Below are 26,919 nucleotides of genomic sequence, written 5' to 3' on the forward strand. Positions count from 1 at the left end.
TTCTGGAGAAATGAAACATTTGTAGTCAACAACACTAACGGAAGAAATATAAATATGACAGAGTTAATTCTGAAGGAAAAATGGTTAACGCAGAGGTTCCCCTTAATGCCATACTGTGTCTTGGCAGTCAGATTCTTGGAAACTAATGAGCCGGAATGTTGATTGCATTATGAATTTTAGGTGCTGTTCAATGTTGTGTTTCTTAAATGAGTGGCAATGACAGAATATCATGTTCAACTTGTTCATAATGCTCTAATCAGGATTCAAACTCTCTAAGGATCACCAGTACAAGGCATTATCCCATTGAGCCACTGACATTCCTGAACTGCATGAAGCCTCATTCACATGGTGAAAATGTCTATTGATAAGCACACAACATCAAGAAAACTCCAAGCACACATTTCACAAGAGAATTAAGGGCTTTCTTAAAAGAGTACAGATCTGAAAATTTGTGAGGCTTGGTCTAAAGATTTTATGTGGCGATTTTTGGTGAGTTTTTGATTATTTTTGTAGCCTGTGAATCTTTTTATCATGTTTGGCTTTAATATGAAATTGTGGGAAAAGTAAACATTTGATGTTTTATAGATTAATCTGATTCTAGAGATTAATATTATGAAAGAATTTTGAGTCCAGGTCAATCTGGTGAGGAGAAATAAGCCTAATTCATGATTTTTTACAATAGCGCCACCTTTGGGTGCATTACCACAAATTTAAAAAGTAGACAAAAATTAGAGGAAAAAAAAAAATCGGACCCGTAATAATCAGCACATTATTATTACGATTATCATTTAATTAGAAAAATATTTGACCAACATGCAGACAGTATCTGGCACCTAAAGCGTTCAATATAATTATGAGAAAGGCAAAACAGAAATGAATTGAACATTTTAAAATAAAAAATAAATTAACTATTCAATCCTCCAACGGAGACACGCCCCTCCCCTGTTGCCACGACAACGCACACGTGTTTTCTGTTGACGGAAACGCGCGACTCTCCACCTGTTCGATAAAGTTCGACCCTTGATTTGATTTGAATGTTGAGCCGTTATCGAACCGGAATCAGAGGGTAGTCATCGCACCATGTCGGAGAAACTGATGGAAAACACCGCGGAAACCAGGGAGGAGTCCCTCCAGGCGGAGGACGCGGAGGACGGGGAGAGACCCGGGGAGGAGGGGGCGAGAGACGGGGATGAGGGGGAGAGAGACGGGGATGAAGGGGAGAGAGACGGGGATATAGATGGGGAGATACCCGGGGAGAGAGACGCGGAGGAGGAGAGAGACTGGGATGAAGGGGAGAGAGACGGGGATATAGAGGGGGAGATACCCGGGGAGAGAGACGCGGAGGAGGAGGAGAGAGACTGGGATGAAGGGGAGAGAGAGAGGGAGAACGGGGAGAGACCCAGGGAGAGAGAGGGGGAGGACTGGGAGAGGGACGGGGTAAGAGAGGGGCAGGAGGGGGAGAAAGACGGGGAGGACGGGAGGAGACCCGGAGAGAGGGACGAGGAGGAGAGACCCGGGGAGGGACCCGGGGAGAGATACGGGGAGAAAGACGTGGAGGACGAGGAGTTGCAGGGGCGCAGAGAGGATGTTGGGAGCCCCACTGCAACAGGTTGGTCACGTTAGAATTGATTACCAGACAATTGTGAAAATTGTTCTCTATAGGCTACATATATCTATATATATGTATATAAATATAATACGTTTTCTGTATCACATATTTGTATATAATTTTGCTTGTATTTTCCTTTTTTTTCTTTTTTTTTGTATTATTAGCCAATTTCAAGACAAGTGCTGTGTTCCAATATCCATACTTCATGAGTACACTTAAACGTAGTACACTATCCGCACTCACTAAGTGCGCTAATTTTCAGATGTCAGTGTTGTTCCAAATCGAACACTCCGTGGTGCACTAACCGGAAATTACGATCACGACACCCGCCACCGAGTGTGTATCTTAATGTTTTTTTTTCTAGCTATTTTATCTGACTATGTATCTATCTTCCCCATCTATCACTCTCCATATCTCTCTCTCTCTGTCTGTCTGTCTCTGTCTCTCCCACTTACCCTCTCTCTCTCTCTCTCTCTCCCTCTCTCTCCCTCTTACCCTCTCTCCCTCTTACCATCTCTCTCTCCCTCTTACCCTCTCTCTCTCTCTCTCTCTCTCTCTCTCTCTCCCTCTCTCTCCCTCTAACCCTCTCTCCCTCTTACCATCTCTCTCTCCCTCTTACCCTCTCTCTCTCTCTCTCTCTCTCTCTCTCTCTCTCTCTCTCTCTCTCTCTCTCTCCATGTCTCCAGTGAAGGTGGTCCTGATGCCAGGGGGCATGGTCGTTACCATGGCGTTCCCCATCTCCCTCACCATCCAGGACCTGAAGGTCCACTTCTCCTCCCGGCTCAGAGTCCCTGCCAGCGTCCTGATGGTCTCTCTGAACGGTATGGTCCAGGGCTGTTTTCATGCTGATGCAGACGGTGTTGTCATGTCGATGCAGCAGGTGTTGTCATGGTGCTGTGTCGGAGGCCATTCCTCAAGCGTTAGGTCATGGTAGAGCCTCTGCTCATCTATATTTATTTCTAGACTTTAAGCTGCATAGCGAGCAGCTTTATAGCACGACTAATGCTCACTAAATATACATTTAACATGCAGGGGGATGGTTAGTCTGCAACATACTACTATTTACTAGAGAAGTCTTTGAGCTTTTGATACAGACAAAGGTCACTAAGGAGCAAGTAGGGGTTAGACAGTACAGACACATGTTGTTAAGGAGCAGGTAGGGGTGAGACAGTACAGAGACAGGTCATTAAGGAGCAGGTAGGGGTTAGACAGTAGAGAGACAGGTCATTAAGGAGCAGGTAGGGATTAGACAGTACAGAGACAGGTCATTAAGGAGCAGGTAGGGGTCAGACAGTATAGAGACAGGTCATTAAGGAGTAGGTAGGGGTTAGACAGTACAGAGAGGTCGTTAAGGAGCAGGTAGGGGTTAGACAGTACAGAGACAGGTCATTAAGGAGCAGGTAGGGGTGAGACAGTATAGAGACAGGTCATTAAGGAGCAGGTAGGGGTGAGACAGTACAGAGACAGGTCATTAAGGAGCAGGTAGGGGTTAGACAGTACAGAGACAGGTCATTAAGGAGCAGGTAGGGGTGAGACAGTAGAGAGACAGGTCATTAAGGAGCAGGTAGGGGTGAGACAGTATAGAGACAGGTCATTAAGGAGCAGGTAGGGGTTAGACGGTACAGAGACAGGTCACTAAGGTGCAGGTAGGGCTTAGAGAGTACCCTGAGGTGTGTTCTCCTCTCAGGGAGTGAGGTGGAGGAGCACCAGCCCCTGGTGGAGTTGGGGGTCCTGCCCCAGGGCACCGCCCAGCTAGAGGTGCGCTCCAGTAACCCACGGCAACACCCCCTGCGCCCGGCCCCTCCCTCTACCCTCTACGGCATGGCTGACCTGCTGACGGTGCGCCTGCACAAAGGTGAGAGCACCTCCCCCCTCAGCACCTCCTCGTTTAGAGCAGCTCCTCCTTAGCACCTCCTCATTTAGAGCACCTCCTCATTAGCCCTTCCTCTTTTAGAGCCTACCCCAATAGCACCTCCTCATTCAGAGATCACAGCACCTCCTCCTTAGTACTTGAAAAAAAGTGTGCTGCTGAAGCGTGGAAATAAACAGAAATAAATAAGTTATCAAATAATGAGGAGATGAGGAACACGCACACAATCTTTATTCCCTTTTTATATCCAAACATTTATTACTCTCTGACATACTGATGCAACCTTTCCTACTTCCTGAATAGATACCTCTCTCTCTCTCTCTCTCTCGCTTTGTTTCTCTCTCCCTCTCCCTCCCTCTCTCGCTCTCTTTCTCTCTCTCTCTTTCTCTCTCTCTCTTCTCTCTCTCTCTCTCTCTCTCTCTCTCTCTCTCTCTCTCTCTCTCTCTCTCTCTCTCTCTCTCTCTCTCTCACAGAGGGGGTTGGGTACCAGGAGGTTGTGGTGGAGGTGGAGCGTGCCCCCCAGGAGAAGGTGTTCCTCGGCGGGTACAGACAGCGTCAGACGGGGGTCCTTTTCCACCACGCCGCTGTCCAGACGCAGCCCCGCCCCCGGCCCCCCCGGCGAGTGGAGGTCCACAGCCGCGACACACAGGTCACTTGGACACACCTACCATCACACTGGGACAGGCCCACCATGATGCGACCTCTCCTTCAGTGGCTTCAGACCTGGGGTCACCCAGGGGTTACAGAGGGGTCACCCAGGGGTAACAATGAGAATTCCGTCTGCATAGAGATGCCTTGCATTAACTCTCTCCCTGTCTGTCTGTCTGTCTGTCTGTCTGTCTGTCTGTCTGTCTGTCTGTCTGTCTCTCTCTCTCTCTCTCTCTCTCTCTCTCTCTCTCTCTCTCTCTGTGTCCTGGTATCTCTCGACCAGACCGTACTGGTTCGGGAACAGTCCCAGCAGTGCTCCATCACCACCTCCACCCAGATGACCTCCGTTGGCTTCTACGTCTCCTGCACAAAGGACAGGCTGGTCGCCCCTGGCAACTACACCCCCGCCCAGGTGTACCACGCACGGAGGCTGGCAGCGGTGCGTGTTCCCATGTGATCACCGTGACAACAGATGAAGGGTTTATCACTGTTCAGACAGCCTAGCGTCACCATGACAACACGTTCTAACCACCGCCAGGCGAGGGCCGGAGCTAAAGCCAGCAACATGCTACTAGCATGCTAACGTTCTGCTAACGTTCTACTAATATTCCACAAACATGCTATTCACATGCTAACATGCTACTAACATACTTACTTGCGAAATACATGCTCACGGGTTCGGGAACAGTCCCAGCATGATAGCATGCTAGTGACATGATAAAATGGTATTACCATGCTAACATGCTTCTTGCATTATAACATGCTACTTGCATGATAACATGCTGCTGACATGATAGCATGCTACTGACATGCTAACATGCTACTGACACGATAGCATGCTACTGGCATGCTAACATGCCACTGACATGATGGCATGCGGCTAACATGCTCAGTTCATTTTAGTTCAGTTTAACTTTATTGTCTCAAAAGTGAAACTTGTATTGCAGTCAGGTACACATAAAAAGAACAAGATAAACAAGGCCACACAAAAAACTTACTTATCTAGTCATCAGATTTAAATACATTTACAGGTATGTGCAAAGAATTGTGCAAATTGAGAAAACGTATTGAGCTAGGAATGAAATAGTTATTTGTCCTATTGGACTTAGTAACTCGCTTCTCATAAATGTTCAGCAAGGGTACTTGTGGAAAGCCAATCAACTTCCCAGCCACCTTCACAATATGGCTGAGGTTGTTTTATTCCCGAAGGCTGATGCCCCAATACCAGGCAATAAAATAATAAGTGAGAACACAGAAAGTGAGATTTGTAAAATAAAGACAACATAACCTTATCAAAATTGAAAGAGTTAAGCTTCCGAAGGAAGTATAATCGTTGTTGGCCCTTCTTGCAAATAGTATCAGTATTAATGTAAAATTTGAGTTTATTGTCTATCATTGTTCCCAGATATTTATACTGGTCAACCATCTCTATGAAGTTTTGATTTATGTAAGTAGGTGGAGGAGAACAAGATTGTTTTTTTTCTTAAATCGATATCTTTAGTCTTTGAGATGTTAAGCTGAAGAAAAGACTTGTCACACCAATTGACAAACTCATCAACAACTGGCCCATGCTGAGATTCATGTTTATGCAGTAAACTAACAATAACTGTATCATCAGCAAATCTCAGGATGTGTCTATTAATATGCAGACTTCTACAGTCATTAGTGTAGAGGATGTACAGTAGAGGGGAAAATGCACAACCCTGGGGAGAGCCAGTGAAAGAGATACTCCTTTCTGAGAGACAACCATTTACCTTTACTCGTTGTGTTCTGTTAGTTAAAAAACCCATATCCAGCTCACAAGATTACTCCAAGATTCAATTCTGATTCTAGTTTACTGACCAAAACATGTGCCTGGATAGTATTAAAAGCAGAAGAATAATCTAAAAACAAGAGCCTGTCGTGTGTGCCAGGACCATCTAGATGACTGTACAGGAGATCTAGTAGTGTAATCTGGGCATCCTCCACCCTCTGTTAGCCCTGTATTGCCCTGGGTCCAGGGCCTCACCCACCCTTAACAACAAAAGACACTTCACAATCTTTTCAAATGACATGACCAGTGACCAGTGACACTGGTCTGAAGACATTTAAAATCTTTGCAGTATTGCCCTTTGCCACTGGAACAATAATGGACTCCTTCCAAGCCTTTGGGACCCTTCTCTGTTCCAAGGACATCTCAAAAATAGGGTTAGCTCTTGAGCAGTTGAGCTGTTCTGAACAGCACTTTAACAATCTCACAGTTATCCCATCTGGTCTTGGACTTTTATTGACCATTATCTCTCTTAAATATTGACTAACATCTTCTTGTGTAATTGAGAATGGTGCAGACTTTACCAGAGCTTGCTCCTCAGTTCATCTCTTATCTTCATCTGAAAGTCATGAATATCAAAACTTTAAAAAAAAAAGTGTGCAATGTTTCAGATAAATCGCTATCACTCTTATACATTGGGATATGGACAGGCTTGTTGTGTGTTTTATTCAAACCTGTCATTCTTTTAAAACCATCCCATGCTGCCTTCAAGTTGTTACTACCCAGTCTCTCCTCTCTCTTATTTTTATATTGTAATTTAGCCCTCTTGATTTCTGCTCTGACCTTCTTTGTTGCCTCTCTATTTTCACCCTCACTCCAATTGGGAAAAACACCATGTTTTTTCATCAGCACTTGTTTCAGGGAACTAGTGACCCATGGCTTATTATTTGCTTACACTTTTACAGGAATTTAGGAATAACATAATCCTTACAAAGAGATATAACAGCATACAGTGTAAGTCAGCTCATCAATATCTGAGGCAGAGTCCTTAAAGACAGTCCAATCTGTGCAATCAAAACAACCTTGTAATTGAGAAACAGACTCATCCTTCCATACCTTAACCTCTCTAGTTTTTACTTCTCCCCTCTTAAGCTGGTTGGATAGCACGGTGATCTGAGGAACCGAGGTGGGGCAGAGGGGAGGCCTTGTAAGCCACCTTAATTGAGCCATAGCACATGCCCAAAGTCTTATTTTTCCTAGTTGGGCATGTGACGTATTGATACAGGTTGAGACATTTACTCAGTTTGCAGTTAAAATCTCCCATAAGGAGACACGGGGGTCCCGGGGAAGGAGATCGAAGTCTTCGAGTTACCTTGTGAAAAGTATCAGCTGCAGTTTGTGTGTTAGCCTTGGGGTGTATGTATACTACAGCCACAAATATCTGGGGGAATTCTCTTGGGAGATAGAACGGAGAATTGCGTTCTATCGTGCTACTTGCATGCTAACATGCTACTTGGTTGATAACGTGCTACTGTCATGCTAACATACTGCTGACATGTGTGTTGCAGGTGCTGATGCTGCAGAGCTACGTGCGGCGGTGGCGGGCGGTCCGTCTGGTGAAGGAGCTCCGAGGGGACAAGGAGCGCAGGCTGGCCTGGCTGGAGGAGGAGCAGAGGAGAAGCAGGGAGGAGAAGGAGGAGCAGAGGAAAGCTGAGCTAAAGCGCCGGAGAAACCCACAGAGAAAAGAGGACTTCAGCCTTCTGTACAGCTACCTGGAGAGTGAGACTGCCTGTCTGTCTGTACGTCGCTCTGTGTCTGTCTGTCTGTCTGTCTGTCTGTCTGTCTGTCTGTCTGTTTTCTCTCTGTCTGGGTAAGGAGATTCAGGTGGAGGTGGAGGAGGTGGAGGAGGTGGAGGAGGTGGAGGTGGAGGAGGTGCAGGTTGAGGGTAGGAGGTGGAGGAGGTGCAGGTTGAGGGTAGGAGGTGGAGGAGGTGGAGGAGGTGGAGGAGGTGCAGGTTAAGGGTAGGAGGTGGAGGAGGGGCAGGTTGAGGGTAGGAGGTGGAGGAGGTGGAGGTGGAGGAGGTGGAGGAGGTGCAGGTTGAGGGTAGGAGGTGGAGGAGGTGGAGGAGGTGCAGGTTGAGGGTAGGAGGTGCAGGTTGAGGGTAGGAGGTGGAGGAGGTGCAGGTTGAGGAGTTGGAGGTGGAGGAGGTGCAGGTTGAGGAGTTGGAGGTTGAGGAGGCGTATTCTGTGTGTTTCAGGGTGGAGGCAGGAGGAGGTGCAACGTATCTCCTCCACCCTAGAAGGAGCAGAGAGGAAGGCTGCGCTGTGCGCCCTGCTGGAGGAGGAGAGCCGCCACATCGCCTCCCTGGGGAGCCACCAGCAGGCCTCCCTGCTGCGCCTCCAGGACACGGCCACCCGAGCCCTGCTCCTCCAGGTCAGAGGTCACCCGGCCCACTGTCTAACCCCTCTGACAGATGGAGTCCTCGTGCACACAACAGCTCATAATCTAAATGTAGCCTATTGTGTATGTGTGTGTGTGTGCCAGTTTGTGTGTGTATGTGTATGTGTGTGTATCTGTGTGTGTGTCTGTGTGTGTGTGTGTGCGTGTGTGTGTGCATGTGTGTGTGTCAGGGCGCGGCCCCCTGCCGCTGGCGGGGGCGTGATGGCATGTTTCTGACGATGGCCACGCCCAGCAGCGTGCGTGCCCGCGAGCTGCAGGAGCTCTACGAGGTCATCGCCGCCCGGGACCTCGCCCCCACGCCAGAGGATAGGCTGGAGGCGCTGATGAAGCTCAGGGACACCGTCACCGTAAGTAACACCATCACAACACATCACAACACCGTCAGGGTGGGAGTGAAGTTCCTCAGAGATTAATCAAATACATCTTCTTCTTCTCCTTCTTCTTCTTCTTCTCCTTCTTCTTCTTCTTCTTCTTCTTCTTCTTCTTCTTCTTCTTCTTCTTCTTCTTCTTCTTCTTCTTCGTCTTCTTCTTCTTCTTCTTCTTCTTCTTCTTCTTCTTCTTCTTCTCCTTCTTCCTCTTCTTCCCCTGATTGGCCAGGGACACAACTGTCAGCTGACGCGGGACCTTGTGGAGTTGATTGACAGGGAGGCGGAGCTAAGGAGGCGCGAGGTGAAGCCGGCCAACCTGGAGGGTCTGAAGAAGAGGATCTCCACCCTCTTCCTCCAGTTCGTCAAGACGCCGACCTTTAACCCTGCCGTGGGCCGGCTGCTCAAGGTCAGAGTCCAAGACGTCCTGCTGACCTCTGGTCTCAGGGGTCAGATCCTTTATGTCAGAGGTCGGAGGTGAAGAGGTCCAGCTGACCTCTGGTCCTAGGGCTCAGCGAGGGTGGAGGAGGTGAAGTTGGAGTTGAAGCTTACAGAACTGTGTTGTCTCCCAGGTTCCCCAGCGGTCAGACCAGGGGTCCCAGACCCACCATGGGGTCCAGCCCCTCCAGGTGTGTCGGGCGTGCGGGGGCTGCCTGGCCCCCAACCAGCTGACGGTGTCGGCCGGCCCGCGCTCCGCCCCCCGCTGCGGGTCCTGCACGGTCCTTGAGAACCAGGGCCGCCTGCGCCGGGACCTCAACCCCTACAGGAACCTCCTGGCCAGGCTACGGGCCGCGGAGGAGAGGCTCCACCCCCAGGACCACATGACCCACCTGCTGGAGGTAGGCCCCCTGAAGACCTTCACTACCTGGTCCTAGTCCAGGTCGTGGTCGTGGTCCAGCCCTAGACCTAGTCCTAGTCCAGGCCTAGATTTAGTCCTAGACCTAGTCCTAGTCCAGTCCTAGTCCAGTCCTAGTCCCACTCCTAGTCCAGTCCTAGACCTAGTCCTAATCCAGTCCTAGACCTAGTCCTAATCCAGTCCTAGTCCAGTCCTAGTCCTAGTCCAGTCCTAGTCCTGGTCTTGGTCCAGTCCTAGTCCTAGACCTAGTCCCAGTCCTAGTCCTAGTCCAGTCCTAGTCCAGTCCTAGTCCAGTCCTAGTCCTAGTCCAGTCCTAGACCTAGTCCTATTCCAGTCCTAGTCCTAGTCCTGGTCCTAATCCAGTTCTAGTCCTAGTCCTGGTCCTAATCCAGTCCTAGTCCTAGTCCAGTCCTAGACCTAGTCCTAGTCCAGTCCTAGACCTAGTCCTAGTCCAGTCCTAGTCCTAGTCCTGGTCCTAATCCAGTCCTAGTCCTAGACCTAGTCCTAGTCCTAGTCCAGTCCTAGTCCTGGTCCTCGTCCAGTCCCAGACCCCTGAGCCCTGTCCCCCAGGAGGAGGACATGCGCTACCTGGTGGAGGTGGTGTGGGGTGGGCGGTCGGCCCTGAGCGGGGCCCCCGGGCCCCAGGGCCTGGTGATGGGCCCCTGGGAGCCACGCCAAGCCTGGAGCCCCTGGAACTGTCTGCTGCTCACCAGGGAGGAGAACCAGGCCCACCTGCTGGTCCCAGACCCACACCAGGTCAGCCTCTCTGTCTGTCAGCCTGTATAGTATGTGCCTGTGTGTCATCAAGTGGGCACAGGGTTGAGAGTCATGTTTAGTGTTTAGATTAGGGTTAGTTTGAGCAAGGGGTCAAAGGTTAGAGTTAGGGTTAGTTTGGTTAAGGGCTTAGGGTATTGTGGAGGTCAGAGGTCGGGCTAACCGTCTCCGTGGTGACGACAGGCGTACGGCGCGGCCTTGGTGCGCTCGGTGAGGCTGAAGCACCTGCTGGCCAGAAACCACTTCACCCAGATCACCTCTACGCTTCCACGACTCCAGTACGCCCTCGGCAAGCAGCTGGTCACCAGGCCCATCCCCATGGAAACCGGCACTGCAGAGCCGTCCTAGTGCGGCGGGATCCTGTCCTAACATACAGACGGGTTAACAAAGATAAAGGATCTTTATGGCTTCTAATAATGGTCCTGACCTTACGCTGACTGGTTATTATTATAATCTTATCTGTCGCTGGTATGTTGGACTGTAAAAGTACAAGATGTTCCCACAATCAAGACCTGGGAAGCATGTTTTGTATTGTAAACCTTATGGATGCACGTGCGCACGGGTGTGTATGCGAGTGTGTGTGTGTGTGTGTGACAGTGTGTGTGTGTGTGTGTGTGTGTGTGTGTGTGTGTTTGTGTGTGTTGGCCTGACTGTCAGTCTGACCACATATCTATCTGTCTGTCGGTGTAGGAGTAGGCATAGTATACAGTGGTAGCCATAAGTTTAGGCACCCATGCTAAAGTTGACTGAAAAGAGGAATAAAAAATCATCTTTTGGAAATTGACCTTGATGCCTTAATTAAACAAATGAGGAAAAAGCAACCTATAAGGACACCAATTTGCTTTGTGAATGAATAATGTATCACAAATGAATATATGTTCTCCATTAAAATACAGGGTGCATAAGTATACTCACCCCTATGTTAAATTTCCATAGATGCAGGCAGATTTGTATCTCCTCATTTGTTTAATTAAGGCATAAAGATCAATTTCCAAAAGATGATTTTTTTTCCCTCTTTTTAGTCAACTTTAACATTGGGGCCTAAACTTATGCCTACAACTGTAAGTGATTTTAAGGAATAGTAGATGTAAGGAGTAAACATACTTAGTGCTAATTGGTCTGTAGTCCTAGTAGATCCTAATCTATGAGTAGGAGTAGTTGGTTGCTACCAGAGTCTATAAATGTTTTAATAATTAATTTGGAGAAAGATATGATAATGTTTTAATACTCGTTATGGAGAATTATATGATGTTGTTCTATAAATTATATGAGAATGAGCCCATGTTTTGATCATTTATATGGAGAATGATTAGATACTGCAACAGGTACGGTAAGAACTGATGTTGGCATAGTGGAGCTAAAGTCCAATTAGTCTCAGGTCAAAGGTCACGATGTTATGAGCGCAGATAAGTTCACAGCCTGGTCAAGGTAAGTGGAAAAACCAAAATACATTCTCCTCATAGATATATATGAATCAGAACCTTCCCCTCAGATACACCCAATCAGAACCTTCCCCTCAGAGATCGCCAATCAGAACCCCTCTCTGAGACAGCCAATCAGAACACCTCTCAGAGACAGCCAATCAGAGCCTGTGTGGCGGTACTTAAGGTCTTCTTGAAGCGTGAACCGGAGACACTGAGTCAGCCTGCGCCTGAGGACCGGAAAGAGGACTATCGGTGAGATGGGTGTGAGATGGGGTCGCGTGCTGTGGAGCCACCGTTCTGTGCTGCTCTTCATCCTGGGCCCTCTGCTGCTGCTACCTCTTCCTCTGCTGCTGCCTACCAAGGTGAGCGTGCACACACCGTCTACTCTGAGGCTCCCATGGCTGCTGTCCCCCCACCGTCCGGTCAGAGTTAGGGTCTCTCCTGTCCCCCGCTGTCTGCTCAGAGTTAGGGTCCTATCAGTCCTCTGAGACCTGGTCTGGGTCAGAGTTAGGGTCTCATAACTAGTTTCCCACCACAGTCTGGTAAGAGTTAGGGTCTCTCTCCTGTCCCACCACTGTCTGGTCAGAGTTAGGGTCTCTCTCCTGTCCCACCACTGTCTGCTCAGAGTTAGGGTCTCTCTTCTGTCCCACCACTGTCTGCTCAGAGTTTGGGTCTCTCTCCTGTCCCACCACTGTCTGCTCAGAGTTAGGGTCTCTCTCCTGTCCCACCACTGTCTGCTCAGAGTTAGTGTCTCTCTCCTGTCCCACCACTGTCTGCTCAGAGTTAGGGTCTCTCTACTGTCCCACCACTGTCTGGTCAGAGTTAGGGTCTCTCTCCTGTCCCACCACTGTCTGCTCAGAGTTGGGGTCTCTCTCCTGTCCCATCACTGTCTAGGTCCGAGTTACGCCTTGTTCACACTACCTCCGTCCGTCGACGGATCTCATTGACTTTGCATGGGGCGCTCGCAAAATGCATTGTGGGTCCGTCCGTCCTGTCGGCTCCGTGGCCTGAGTCAAAAGGTTTAGAAATGTTTTACTTTTCAGGCAGCAACCGATCCGTCGGCCAATCAGACTGCGTTATGCAAATATACGCATTGGACACTGTCCAATGAAATCACCTTTGTAATACAACCCGGAAGAACACGTGGATACGTCAGAAAGACCCCATCAGTCGACGGACGCATGTAGTGTGAACAAGGCGTGAGGGTCCTATCAGTCCTAGACCCGTTTTAGGTCTGAGTAAGGGTCCTCTCAGTCCTAGACCCGGTCTAGGTCTGAGTGAGGGTCCTCTCAGTCCTAGACCCGGTCTAGGTCTGAGTAAGGGTCCTCTCAGTCCTGTGCGGCCCAGTCTAGGGCAGAGGTTCATTATCTTCTCTCTGAAATTTCCCCTCCTGGAAAAGTGAAGCTGCTTATCTAATCTCGACTTTCAGTTAAATCCCTGATATTAGCGGGATATTATATCACTACTGCCCTATGGTCAACAATGCAGACTCACTAATGTTTATCTCAACTTTACTATGTGTGTACAAAGATATGTAGGAGGAATATATGTACACTGTGTGAACTGTTTGTGTACTATGTGTGTACTATGTGGGTACTATGCTACGTATTGAGGTGATGTGTGTGTAGTATGTGTATATGTGTCTACTGGTTGTAATGTGGTTGTCATGTGGTTGTAAAATGGTTGCAATGTGTGTGTACTATGATGTCGTTGTGATGTGGTTGTAATGTGTGTGTATTTTAATGTGGTATAATGTGGTTGTAATGTGGGTGTAATCAGCGGTCGAGTTGTAAAAAAAAACGCAGCTCATCGGACGCATCACACGATTCGAGGCATGCATCACTTTTAAGGATTTTAAAAACTGGTTCTTATTCTTTTTTTCAAAAATGCATTCGGCAGAGAAGGGAGACTAGCGTTGCTCATGGGTTGGAATGAAGGGGAGAAAAGGGGACAGAGTTGTCTGCGGAAGCGATGTCTGAGATGCAGAGACAGCTTCACACTACCAGTGTCTGTCTCATATGGTGTGGAATGAGAGCTCGTGAAGGCACTATTGCGCAAGTACGCAGGCGCACAGCAAGCGTGCCTGCGTGCTTGCGCACTTGCCCGAGAATGTATTGTCACTGTCAAATCTGCCCTGGGAAAAGTAACGTTGCGCCGAATTGAAAAAGGAAACCACTATAATGAAATAGCGGTAATATTTCCACATTAATTGATAAAATAACAGGGGATGGGAAGGGTGGATGGCTGTTTCAGAAGGGGGATGATTTTTATCATTTTAATTCCAAAGTAGGATGCCATCCCCCCTCATCTCGAGTGCTGGGTGTAATGTGGTGTGATGTGGTGTATTGTAATGTGGTTGTAATGTGGGTGTAATGTGCCTCCTGGCCTGCAGGAGGCAGAATGCGCCTTTGTCCTGATCCTCATGGCGTCCTTCTGGGCCCTTGAGCCGCTGCCCCTGGGGATCACCGCCATGCTGCCCGCCATTCTCTTCCCCTTCTTTGGGATCATGTCGTCAGCTGACGTACGAACACAGAACACACAGAACACAGAAAACACTCAGAATAACACAGAACACACTCAGAACACACAGAACACACCGAACACAGAACACACAGAACACAAGACACAGAACACACAGAACAGATAGAACAGAACACACATAGAACACATAGAACACAGAGAACCCAGAACACACAGAACACATTGAACACAGAACACACAGAACACAGAACACAAGACACGGAACACACAGAACACAAGACACAGAACACATAGAACAGAACACACACAGAACACAGAACACATAGGACACAGAGAACACAGAGAACCCAGAACACATAGAACACAGAACACACATAACATAAGACACACAAAACACACAGATCACAGAACACAGAACACACAAAGAACACAGAACAAAGAACACACAGAGAAAACAGAGCACAGAGCCCACTCCCCGGTCTTTTTGATGAAGGTTCTCTGCGTCTCACCCCTGCAGGTGGCTAAGGAGTACTTTAAGGACTTCCACTTCCTGCTGGTGGGGGTCATCTGCCTGGCCACCTCCATAGAGAAGTGGGGGCTCCATCGGAGGATCGCCCTGAAGCTCATCACCCTGGTGGGGGTCAACCCCGCATGGTGAGTCACCCTGGTGGGGGTCACCCTGGTGGGGGTCAACCCCGCATGGTGGGTCACCCTGGTGGGGGTCCCCCTGGTGGGGGTCACCCTGGTGGGGGTCAACCCCGCATGGTGGGTCACCCTGGTGGGGGTCCCCCTGGTGGGGGTCACCCTGGTGGGGGTCACCCTGGTGGGTAGGCAACCCCGCATTGTGGGTCACCCTGGTGGGGGTCAACCCCGCATGGTGGGTCACCCTGGTGGGGGTCCCCCTGGTGGGGGTCACCCTGGTGGGGGTCACCCTGGTGGGTAGTCAACCCCGCATTGTGGGTCACCCTGGTGGGGGTGACTAGAGGACTGATGAGGTCACTCTAATGATGAGGTCACTAATGATGAGGTCACTCTAGTGATGAGGTCACTCTAATGATGAGGTCACTCTAGTGATGAGGTCACTCTAGTGATGAGGTCACTCTAATGATGAGGTCACTCTAGTGATGAGGTCACTCTAATGATGAGGTCACTCTAGTGATGAGGTAACTCTAGTGATCAAGTCACAAGTGATGAGGTCACTAGTGATGAGGTCACTCTGGTGAGAATGTCACTAGTGATGAGGTCACTCTAGTGATGAGGTCACTCTGGTGATGAGGTCACTCAGGTGATGAAATCACTCTAGTGATGAGGTCACTCTGGTGATGAGGTCACTCTAGTGATGAGGTCACTCTGGTGATGAGGTCACCAGTGATGAGGTCACTCTTGTGTTCCAGGCTGATGCTGGGCTTTATGTGCGGCTGTGCATTCCTCTCCATGTGGGTCAACAACACCTCGGCCGTTACCATGGTGATGCCCATCGTGGATGCGGTCATCACTCAGGTGCTGAAGCCTGGGGACAAAGAGGGGGCAGAGCCAACCGGCATTCACAACCCTGCCCTGGAGATGGATGGTAGGTCTGGAACCCCCACCCCCCTCAACCATCTCTGCCTGAACGCCCCTCAGAGGAGGAGCTCATCCCTGTGTTGTCTCCTCAGAGATGGACCAGAAGGAGAAGGAGGAGTACCGGGCTGGAGACCAGAAGGAGCAGGAGGACCGCCGTGCTGGAGGGTGAGAGAGGCCGCAGGATCACGTCTCTGTATCACTGTTATGTTTGAATAACGGAGACTGAAGCCAGAGCTTACTTGGAGCGTGCTCTCCGTTTATTAACCAAAACGCAACTCACTGAAAACAGGTACGGTCACGTGAATCGCACGTTACCGTAAAACACATTGCACTGACGCAGCAGTGCCAGATGTAACAATTCCCCCCCCCTCACAGAACTAGGAGTGATACTCAGTCACAAAGTCACGCAGGTGCTGGGGCCTGCCGCGTGCCCGAGCTGGACGGGGTTCAGGTGCAGCAACAACCACTGGCCCGTCGGGCTGGGCCGGAGGAGCTGGGATTGGTGCAGCCTCTAACCATGCAGCCGGCAGAACTCTAGCAGCGGGCACCACAAGGTCTGGGCTCGGGGGGGCGTGTACCTTGCCCAGGCGGTTAGCATGCCAGCGTGTGCCGTCGGCGAGCCTGAATGTAGCCGGGCCTAGCTGTTGGCTGACCTGGACCGGGTCCGACCAAAACGACTGGAGCTTGTTGTCCCGATGAGGTCGACGAATCCTGACCCAGTCCAAAACAGCGATGGCAGGTGGCTTAGCACGTCGGGCCCTGTCGAAACGGTCCTTCATCCGACGCTGGCGTGTGTCGACGGCGGCTCGAACCGGGTGGGCTGGGGCCCAAACTGCTGTAGGGTGGAGCCTATCCAGAGGCAGCTGGAGCTCCCGCCCCGGCATAAGGGAGGCTGGGGAGACTCCTGTGGTGGCGTGTTGGGTGGCCCGGTAATGCAGCAGCGGTTGGAGGAGGCTGGTGGTGAGTGTGCACCCTTGTGCCAGATGGGCCCTGATGCCATTTTCCAATGACTGGTTCAGCCGTTCCACCCCCCCATTCGCAGCCGGGTTGTAGAATGCTGTGCGAATGTGGCGTATTCCTTTCCCCTCCAGATAAGAGGACAGTTCGTGGGAGACCATCTGGGGACCATTGTCGGTCGTGATCCTCTTGGGCAGGCCCCACCGCGCGAACAGAGAGTCGAGAATGTCAACCAACACCTTGGCTGTGACCGAGCCCACAGGCGCTACCTCTGGCCACTTAGAGTGGAGGTCGTAGACAACGACGAGGAACCTCTGGTGATGCGGTACTCCATGCAGCTTGCTGCAGATGTCAAGTTGTAGGTGCTCCCAGGGTTTGGATGGCCAGTCCAGTGGTTGCATGGGCGGGGGTGGGGCTGGGGCCCTGGTCTTACCACTAAGAAGGCAAGCAGTGCAGTCCTTGACCAGGGTCTCGATTTCCCTATCGATGCCTGGCCACCACACCATGTCGCGACACCGCTGTTTGAGCTTGACTATGCCCAAGTGGCCCTCGTGCACCATAGCAAGGGCACGCGCCCGAAGGGCACTCGGGACCACAGTGCAGAGCCCACGAGCGATGCAAGTGTCGTTCCAACATGACAGTTCGTCCCTGACCCTGGAGTAGGGGAGCAACTCATCTGGTACCCTCACCGGCCAGCCCTGTCTGATGTAGGTTGAGAGTGTAGAGAGGGTGGGGTCGTCAGCTGGGGCGTCCTGGATCTCCCTCAGTGACACTGTCTCCTGGAGGGGTGTGTGGAGGAGCTGGACGAGGTCGTTCTCGGCCTGGTCCTGACCGGGGGCCAAATATGGATCTGGGGGTGAGTTGGGGATTGCACGTGACAGCAGGTCAGCCACCACGTTGTCCCGACCCGGCGTGAAATGCAGGCGGAAGTTGTACTGCTGCAGGCGGTCGGCCCAACGATGGAGACGGAGTGGTTTGTGGCCGGTGCCAGACGTGGCTAGGAGGGTGGTGGGGGCCTGATGGTCCGTCCTCAGTGTGAATGCGTGTCTGTAGAGGTACATGTGCCAGCGCTCACATGCCCAGAGGCACGCTAGGGCTTCCCGCTCCCCTACCGAGTACCTCTGTTCCGTGGGGCTGAGAGCCCGTGAGGCGAAGGTGATCGGCCTCTCCACACCCCCTTGCAGCTGGGACATTACAGCACCGATGGCCATGGCGGAGGCATCACATGTGACGAGGGTGGGGCTGGCTGGGTCAAAGTGCGCCAGGACCGGTGGTGTGGTGAGCTGGGACTTCAGGAGGCGCACAGCGTCCGAGCAGGCAGACGACCAGAACCAGGGCTCACCATGTTTCAGCAGCTGTCGCAGCGGTGTAGTTGTGGCCGAGTACTGTGGCAGGAAACGTAGGTAGAATGCTGTCATACCCAGGAAGGAGGCCAACTGAGTGGCTGAGGTGGGCTCCGGGACACGGTGGATGGCCTCTGTGTTCGAGTGGAGAGGGTATATGCCATCAGCCGAGAGACGGAACCCCACAAACTCAATGGCCGGGACAGCGAAGACACACTTCTCGCCATTGAGTGTGAGGTGGTGCTTGGCCAGTGCACTGAACACTCTGTGGAGGCGCTCGTCGTGGCTCTCGACAGTGGCCCCGTGAACCACGATATCGTCCAGGTAGATGGCCACACCCGGGATCCCAGCGAAGATGGAGGCCATTATCTTTTGGAAGTAGCTGGGGGCAGAGCTTAGACCAAAAGCCATGCGTTTGTAACGGAAGACCCCTTTGTGGGTGATAAACGCGGTGAGGTTGCGGCTCTCAGGGTGTAGTGGCACCTGGAGGTAACCCTGGCGGAGGTCTAATTTGGAGAAAGTGGTGGACCCGTGGAACTGGGCGGTGAGCTTCTCTATCGTTGGCAAAGGGTATTTGTCTGGGATGATGGCCTTGTTTACCGCTCTTAGATCCACGCAGAGTCGCAGCCCCCCAGACTTCTTCTTTGCCACCACAATGTTGGAGATCCAAGGCGATGCATTCACCTGCTCGATGATGTCGCCATCGAGCATGCTCTGTAGCTCAGAGGAGATGTCATCGCGGAGGGCCAGAGGAGAGCGGCGGAGGGGCTGGATGACAGGCGTCACCTGCGGGTCTAACAAGGGCTGGTGGGCGAAAACATCGAAGCAGCCCACACCGCTGAACAGCATGGGCCACTGTTGCTGCCAGGGGATGGTAACAGTGTGAATCTCTGAGCCAGCGGTGTCTAGCAGAGTGAAACCGAGGCTGTTGAAAAGGTCGAGGCCAAGGAGGTTGGTCCTGTGGCGTGCAATATTGAACCTGAAGAGTGGCAGTGTCTTCTCTCCGTATTTCACAGGCAGCTGAAGGGAGCCCACGATGTCAATCTTTGAGTTGGCATAGCCACGCAGGGTGGTGGTGGGCTGCCCCAGTGGCTCGTGGGAGAAAAACTGTGTGTAAGTCGCCAAGTTCAGGAGGGACACCGTGGCTCCAGTGTCTAGGAGGAGCGGTAGAGTAACATCACCAACCATCAACGAGCATGTTTTAAATGGCGCTCGTCCTGAGCTAACATTGTGGATGATTGTGGTAGGTGGCTGGGAGGCTCTAGCTGGGGCAGACCTACAGACTTTGTGAAAGTGGTTGAGTTTCCCGCAGTTGGAGCAGGTTTTACCACGGGCAGAACAGATCTGAGCTCTTGAATTGTGCGCAGAAGAGCCACAATTCCCACATGGCTGGTGTGGGCGGTCACGTGACTGAGAGGCTAGCAATATGTTCTCCTCGCTGCTGTCTACACTCACGTGGAGGAGGGGCACCCGTGACTCGAGTGGGCCCGCTGCCTTGGCCAGTGCTAGAGAGTTGGAAGAGGTGGATAAACTAGCTGCACATTCCAGAGCAGATTCAACCTGAACTGCAAGGTGTACAGCTGCTGCTAATGTTAAATCATCATTTTCCAGTAGGAGTCTTTCCCTTATTTTGTCACAGTTCGTGTGCAGTATCAGGTGGTCCCTTATCATTTCGTCCTGTAAGGCCCCGAACTTGCACAAGCTAGCTAAACCTCGTAAATCCGCCACAAACTGCGTCACTGACTCACCCGACCGTTGGTGCCTCCATCGGAATATGACGCGACGGAGCAGAGCACTTTGTGGGGCTGCGAAATGTGCTTTTAGTAGCTCCACGGCATTTGTGTAAGTTGTTGCGTTGCCGAGAGTTCCAAACACGCGCTGTCCCTCCGCTCCTAGGCAGTGCAGCAAGAGTGCACGTTTCCTTACTGTCGAAACATCTTCTAAGCCGGCAGCTAGAATATATGTTTCGAACGAGGAAATCCAGCGAGGCCACGGCACCGGTGGTGCTCCGGGTAGAGCTAGGAAGGGGGAGGGTGGTGGTAGGGAGCAATCAGCCATCTCTCGTCGCCAATGTTATGTTTGAATAACGGAGACTGAAGCCAGAGCTTACTTGGAGCGTGCTCTCCGTTTATTAACCAAAACGCAACTCACTGAAAACAGGTACGGTCACGTGAATCGCACGTTACCGTAAAACACATTGCACTGATGCAGCAGTGCCAGGTGTAACAATCACACAGTGGACATTCAAAGAATAAAAGTCATTATCAGCCCAGGACCCAGATGTAGTGGTCCCCTGAGTCCACATAGGATCATAACACATGTTCCTCTCGGCCCCTCAGCGAGGATCCAGAAGCACCAGCCTCTCCTGAGCAGCTTTCCATTGACAACCAGGTAGGAAGGACCTTCGTCTACTCATCCATCATCACCCATCACCCATCATTCATCACCCATCATCCATCATCATTTATCCGTCATTCATCCATCCATCATCATCACCCATCATCCATCATCACCCATCATCCATCCATCATCCATCATTATCACCCATCATCCATCCATCATCCATCCATCCAGGTGTGATCCTGGTGTGTTCCAGGTGTGATCCAGGTGTGATACGGATGTGATCCGGGTGTAATCCAGGTGTGATCCGGGTGTGATCCTGGTGTGATCCAGGTGTGATACGGGTGTGATCCAGGTGTGATCCGGGTGTGATCCTGGTGTGATCCAGGTGTGATACGGGTGTGATCTGGGTGTGATCCAGGTGTGATCCAGTGGTTTGTCCTCAGGTGGCTGACCCCTCCAGCCGACGGCAGCTGGACGTGTGCAGGGCACTGTGTCTCGGCATCGCCTACTCCTCCAACATCGGAGGCATCACCACGCTCCCTGGCACCTCCCCCAACCTCATCTTCTCCCAGTATATCAGCCAGTGAGTAACCAGTTAGAGACCAGCTGGTAACCAGTGGGTAACCAGCAGTGGTGGACAGTAACGAAGTACAAGTCATTTGTCACTGTACTTAAGTACATTTTTAGCGTATCTGTACTTTACTTGAGTGTCATTATTTTGTGAGGCTTTATACTTTTACCTAACTAGATTTCGTAGGGGAAAATCTTACTTTTTCCTCCACTACATTCCAAAAACGTGTTGTTCGATTCAACGTTCCTTTCCACGACATGCATGCGTGACCATAGACACAGCTAACCATTGCGGACGTCGCAGAGCCTAAACGTCAATATTTAACCTAGAAACACCATGTCAAGCTTAAACGGTTACGTTATACGTTAAAATTATTAATCAATTGGATATATGATTGTTATATATCGTGCGTTTGTCTGTGGGGACCCCCGTTTATATGGCTAGAGGCTTGGTGCTTTCTACATATCCAGGTGTACTCCCGGTAGAAGCTAAATGATAAAAAACAATGCTTGCCTGTCCAATCGTAATTAGGGGCGAGGGAGGGCCATCAGATCTGTCACTCAAACCTCTGCGCCAGTCGTAAGGAGATTTGATTCATGATGTTTAGTCGAGCTGGTATTGACTGTAAGGTTGATGTTCTTTAAGGTTTTTCATGATTATTTCAAGTTGAAGTTTTACATAAATGTAACATAATTTTATGCATGACTATTCTGTGGGTTGTTTTATTTTAGCTCATGTACCAAACATACATTTTCTGTGGCTGTCCCAGCACACGCACGCACACACACACACACACACACACACACACACACACACACACACACACACACACGCACACGCACACGCACACGCACACACGCACGCACGCAAGCACATCTATGTGGCTTTACTAAAACATATCTTCAACCTCACTTTGCACTACAGCACAGAAATGCATTTTCTAGTCTCAAATGATATCAGTATCAGATATCACAAATAGAAAAAAATGATTGTGTTGTTAGTGGGTTTTTTTTTACCTTAAATGAAGGACATAGCAAGTCATTGGAACTACATTACACCAAATTACTTTAACTTTTGATACTTAAGGACATTTGAAGCCAAGTACTTTCATACTTTTACTCAAGTCGACGTTTAAAGGGAGTGCTTCCACTTTTACTGGAGTAATATTTTACACTAGGTATCTCAACTTTGACTCAAGTACGTGGTCTGAGTACTTTGTCCACCACTGGTAACAGTCAGTAACCAGTTAGAGACAAGCTAGTGACCAGTTAGTAACCAGGGAGATACCAGTTAGAGACCAGTTAGTAACCAGTTGGTGACCAGTTAGTGACCAGGTAGCAACATTTAGTGACATAAACAGCCAGGTAGTAACAAGTTACAAACTAGTTACTAACTAGTTACTAACAGTTAGTGACCGGTTATTAACCAGCTACTAACCAGATCAGCCAGGATGTATTCAATAATTACATAGATCATAATACATCCAATGTTGATAGTCTTCCGGCTCAGTAAAATAACCAACTGAATGTGTTTACGTTAAGGACCTACCCGGAATCCAAAGAGATAAACTTTGGCAACTGGCTGCTCCTCTGTCTGCCGATCAGTGTCATTATGCTGCTGCTGTGCTGGCTGTGGCTGCACTGGCTTTTCATTGGTTCAGAGTGAGTCCTGCATCCTCCAATCACACGTCTTGTTTTCATCTGATTTCAAGCTATGCTAGCTACAAGCTGGGCTATCAGCAAGCTAGACTATTTAAAGTCCATGCTAGTTACGAGCTAGGCTATCTACGAGCTATGCAAGCTAAAAGCTAGACCAGCAATGAACTATGCAAGCTATTAGCTAGACTAGCTACAAGTCAGGCTAGGCTGACTGGCTATGGCTTAGCTGGGAACAACCTAGGGTAGCTATAAGCTAGGCTATCTCAGAGCTATGCTTGCTTCAAGTCAGGCTAGCTACAAATAATGCTACCTCCACCCAGTTTCCGATTCCTGTGGCGATGTGACGGAGAGAAGAAGGAGAGCGACAGGAGGTCAGCCAGAATCATCAGGGAGGAGTACAACGCACTCGGACCCATGAGGTGATCACCAGTCCTTCACTCATCATCCATCACTCATCATCCAGCAGTAATCATCCATCACTCATCATACATCACGCATTCATCCATCACTCATTCATCCAACATTCATCCCTTATCCATCCATAATCCATCCATCTTCTACGTCCATCTTCTTCTAACATCCATTTATCATCCCCTCTGGCCCTCTTCTCCTCCCCCCCCTCCCTGCCCCCTCTCTCCCTCCCTCCTCCAGTCCCCAGGAGGTGGTGACTATGGTTCTGTTTGTGGTCCTCGCTCTGCTGTGGCTCACCAGGGAACCCGGCTTCGTACCGGGCTGGGCCTCGCTTGTCCCCAAGTGAGTCTTGCCTTACCTTATCTTACCTTATCTTACCTTATCTTACCTCATCTAACCTCAGATTATCATACCTCATCTTCCAGTGTGTTCTGAATCCGGTCTATTCCGCTTCCTGTAGGATCTACTCTGGTTACACATCTGATGCGACCGTGGCGATGCTGGTGGGACTCCTCCTCTTCATCATCCCCGCCAACGCCCCCACACAAACATACAGTAAGAACCCTCTCTTTATTATTAACCTGTTACCCACACACACACATACAGTAAGAACCCTCTCTTTATTAATAACCTGTTACCCACACACACACATACAGTTAGAACCCTCTCTTTATTATTAACCTACTACACACACAATCATACAGTAAGAACCCTCTCTTTATTATTAACCTGTTACCCACACACACATACAGTAAGAACCCTCTCTTTATTAATAACCTGTTACCCACACACACACATACAGTTAGAACCCTCTCTTTATTATTCACCTACTACACACACAAACATACAGTAAGAACCCTCTCTTTATTATTAACCTGTTACCCACACACACACACATATAGTAAGAACCCTCTCTTTATTATTAACCTGTTACCCACACACACAAATATAGTAAGAACCCTCTCTTTATTGTTATCCTATAACACACACAAACATACAGTAAGAACCCTCTCTTTATTGTTCTCCTATAACACACACACACATACAGTAAGAACCCTCTCTTTATTGTTATCCTATAACACACACAAACATACAGTAAGAACCCTCTCTTTATTGTTATCCTATAACACACACACACATACAGTAAGAACCCTCTCTTTATTGTTATCCTATAACACACACACACATACAGTAAGAACCCTCTCTTTATTGTTATCCTATAACACACACAAACATACAGTAAGAACCCTCTCTTTATTGTTATCCTATAACACACACAAACATACAGTAAGAACCCTCTCTTTATTGTTATCCTATAACACACACACACATACAGTAAGATCCCTCTCTTTATTATTAACCTACTACACACACGCGCACAAACACACACACGCACGCACGCACACACACGCACACACACACACACACATACACACACACACACACACACACACACACATACAGTATGAACCCTATATTTATTATTAACCTGTTACCCACAAACACACAATACAGTAAGAACCTTCTCTTTATTATTAACCTTTTAACCACACACACACATAGAGCAAGAACCCTCTCTTTGTTATTAACCTGTTACCCACACACACACACAAACAGTATGAACCATCTCTTTATTATTAACCTGTAACCCCACAAACACATTCTGTAAGAACCTTCTTTTTATATTAACCTGTTATCAAACACACACACACACACACACACACACACACACACACACACACACACACACACACACACACAGTGTACTTTATTATTAACCTGTTAACCCACACATATTGAAGTAAGTAACGTGTGTGTGTGTGTGTGTGTGTGCGTGTGAGTTTTTGTGTGTGTGTGTGTACCTGTGTGTGTGTGTGTGTGTGTGTGCGTGTGCCTCTGTGTGTGTGTGTTTCACTTTGTGTGTGTGTGTGTGTGTGTTTGTGTGTGTGCAGAGCCTATGATCTCGTGGGAGGAGTTCCAGCGCTGTATGCCCTGGGAGGTTCTGCTGCTGGTGGGAGGGGGCTTCGCTCTGGCAGAGGGAACGCGGGTACGCACACACAAACACACACACACAGGCACACACACACACACACACACACACACACACACACACACACACACACACACACAAACAACTACACAAAAAGATACACAAGCAGATACACACAGACACACACAAAAACACACACACACACACACACACACACACAAACACACACACACACACACCTGTACTTGCTCATGATGTTAAATGTTAGATGCTTTGTCTCTAGGGATTTAACTTAAGTTGTCATGGTAACCTCTGGTTTATACACTTGCATCTTCTGTAGCTGTTGTTATGGGAACCACAGCATCATGATTGATGACCATAAGACTAACCACCTGTGTATGTGTGTGTGTGCGCGTATGCTTATGTGTGGTATTTGTGGGTGCACGTACGTGTTTGGTATATGTGTGTATGTGTTTGTGTGTGTATGTGTGTGTGTATGAGGTGTGTGTGTCGGTGTGTCTGTGTTTTTTGTGTGTCTGGTACGTGGGTGTCCATGTGTGTGTGTGTGTGTGTGTGTGTGTTGTATGTGTGTATGTGGGTGGTATGTGGGTGCGTGTGGTATGTGTGTGGTATGTGGGTGTGTATTTGCATGTGTGTGTATTTGTGTACGTGCGTGTGTTCGTGTGTGTGTGCACGCATGTGTGTGTGTGTGTGTGTGTGTGTGTGTGTAGGTCGCTGGTCTCTCCACCTGGATGTCCCAGCTCCTCGTCCCTCTTGGAGACCTCCCTGTCCTCGCCACCATCCTCATCGCCTGCATCATCGTTACCACGGTGACAGAGGTGGCCAGCAATGCTGCCACCATCAGCATCTTCCTCCCCATCCTCTCTTCTCTGGTGAGTCTGGAGGAGAGAGAGAGAGAGAGAACTTACAACCTCATATTAATGCAAAGAATAATTTGATTGTGTGTCTGTGTGTCTCTGTTTGCATGTGTGTTTGTGTCTCTGTGTGCGTGCGTCAGGCTGAGGCTCTCCGCCTCAACCCTCTCTACATGCTGATTCCGGCCACTCTCTGTACCTCCTTCTCCTTCCTCCTCCCCGTCTCCAACCCCGCCAACGCCGTGGTCTTCGCCTACGGCCACCTGAAGACCTCGGACATGGTGCGCACACATACAAATACACACAATATACAGACACACACACTTTACACACTATACACACATAGTATGGTTTAGTAGGATGCAGGATGTTTACCCATTGTCATGGCGACACTTCCAGGTGAAGGCGGGGCTTGGTCTGAATGTCATCGGCCTCCTGGCCGTGCTATTGGCTGTCACCACGTGGGCGGTTCCCCTGTTCGACCTCCACACCTTCCCCAGCTGGGTCCCCCTCCCACCGGTGACCAACGCCACCAGCCCCTGAGGAGACCCAGGAGACCCAGGAGGAGCAGGAGACGGATGATTTATTTTTGCATTTTATTAAAGAGTGAGATAGAGAGGAGTGTATGGGAGAACATACAGCAAAGGTCCACGGGCAGGATTCGAACCCGGGTCGCTGCGATCAGGACTGAGCCTATATTGTACGCACTCTACCAGGTGAACCACCAGGGCGCCCCCAGGACGTTGACATTGACTGCTGAGCTGCTCCCTGAGTTGACTCGTTCTGGACTTTCTGAAATCAAGCAGATAGTTTGTTTACTGTGTAAAAGCCAGAGTAATGTGTTCGATTTCGATTTTCGATTTTTTCTATACATTTTTCTATACGTTTGTTGCCATTTATCTTGAAAAATAAATGTCAAATTCTGTTTGTTAACCTTACTCAGAAGTTTCTCCTCTGTAGTTAAAAGTCCA

The 26,919-nt window shown here is 49.6% G+C and overlaps 2 protein-coding genes across 2 annotated transcripts; both read left to right on the forward strand.

Annotated features, from left to right (window-relative positions):
* Nucleotides 1-2,333: 2,333 nt before the first annotated feature.
* Nucleotides 2,334-10,680, forward strand: iqub (IQ motif and ubiquitin domain containing; the record flags this gene model as incomplete). Its single annotated transcript, XM_079742809.1, has 11 exons — nt 2,334-2,430; nt 3,297-3,464; nt 3,953-4,128; nt 4,432-4,566; nt 7,446-7,656; nt 8,135-8,310; nt 8,508-8,684; nt 8,935-9,111; nt 9,275-9,541; nt 10,129-10,314; nt 10,516-10,680. 11 exons carry the CDS (start codon nt 2,334-2,336, stop codon nt 10,678-10,680), a joined length of 1,935 nt encoding a protein of 644 aa, XP_079598935.1.
* A 1,333-nt stretch (nt 10,681-12,013) lies between these two features.
* Nucleotides 12,014-26,491, forward strand: slc13a1 (solute carrier family 13 member 1; the record flags this gene model as incomplete). Its single annotated transcript, XM_079742685.1, has 15 exons — nt 12,014-12,118; nt 14,149-14,277; nt 14,755-14,891; nt 15,632-15,807; nt 15,893-15,965; nt 20,440-20,491; nt 20,887-21,026; nt 22,556-22,675; nt 22,993-23,091; nt 23,324-23,425; nt 23,544-23,638; nt 25,036-25,130; nt 25,805-25,966; nt 26,092-26,229; nt 26,348-26,491. The coding sequence occupies 15 exons, from the start codon at nt 12,014-12,016 to the stop codon at nt 26,489-26,491; spliced, it is 1,767 nt and encodes a 588-aa protein (XP_079598811.1).
* Between the last annotated feature and the right edge of the window lie 428 nt (nt 26,492-26,919).

Source organism: Pollachius pollachius (assembly GCF_949987615.1).
Source record: "Pollachius pollachius genome assembly, chromosome: 9".
NCBI classification, from domain to species: Eukaryota; Metazoa; Chordata; class Actinopteri; order Gadiformes; family Gadidae; genus Pollachius; species Pollachius pollachius.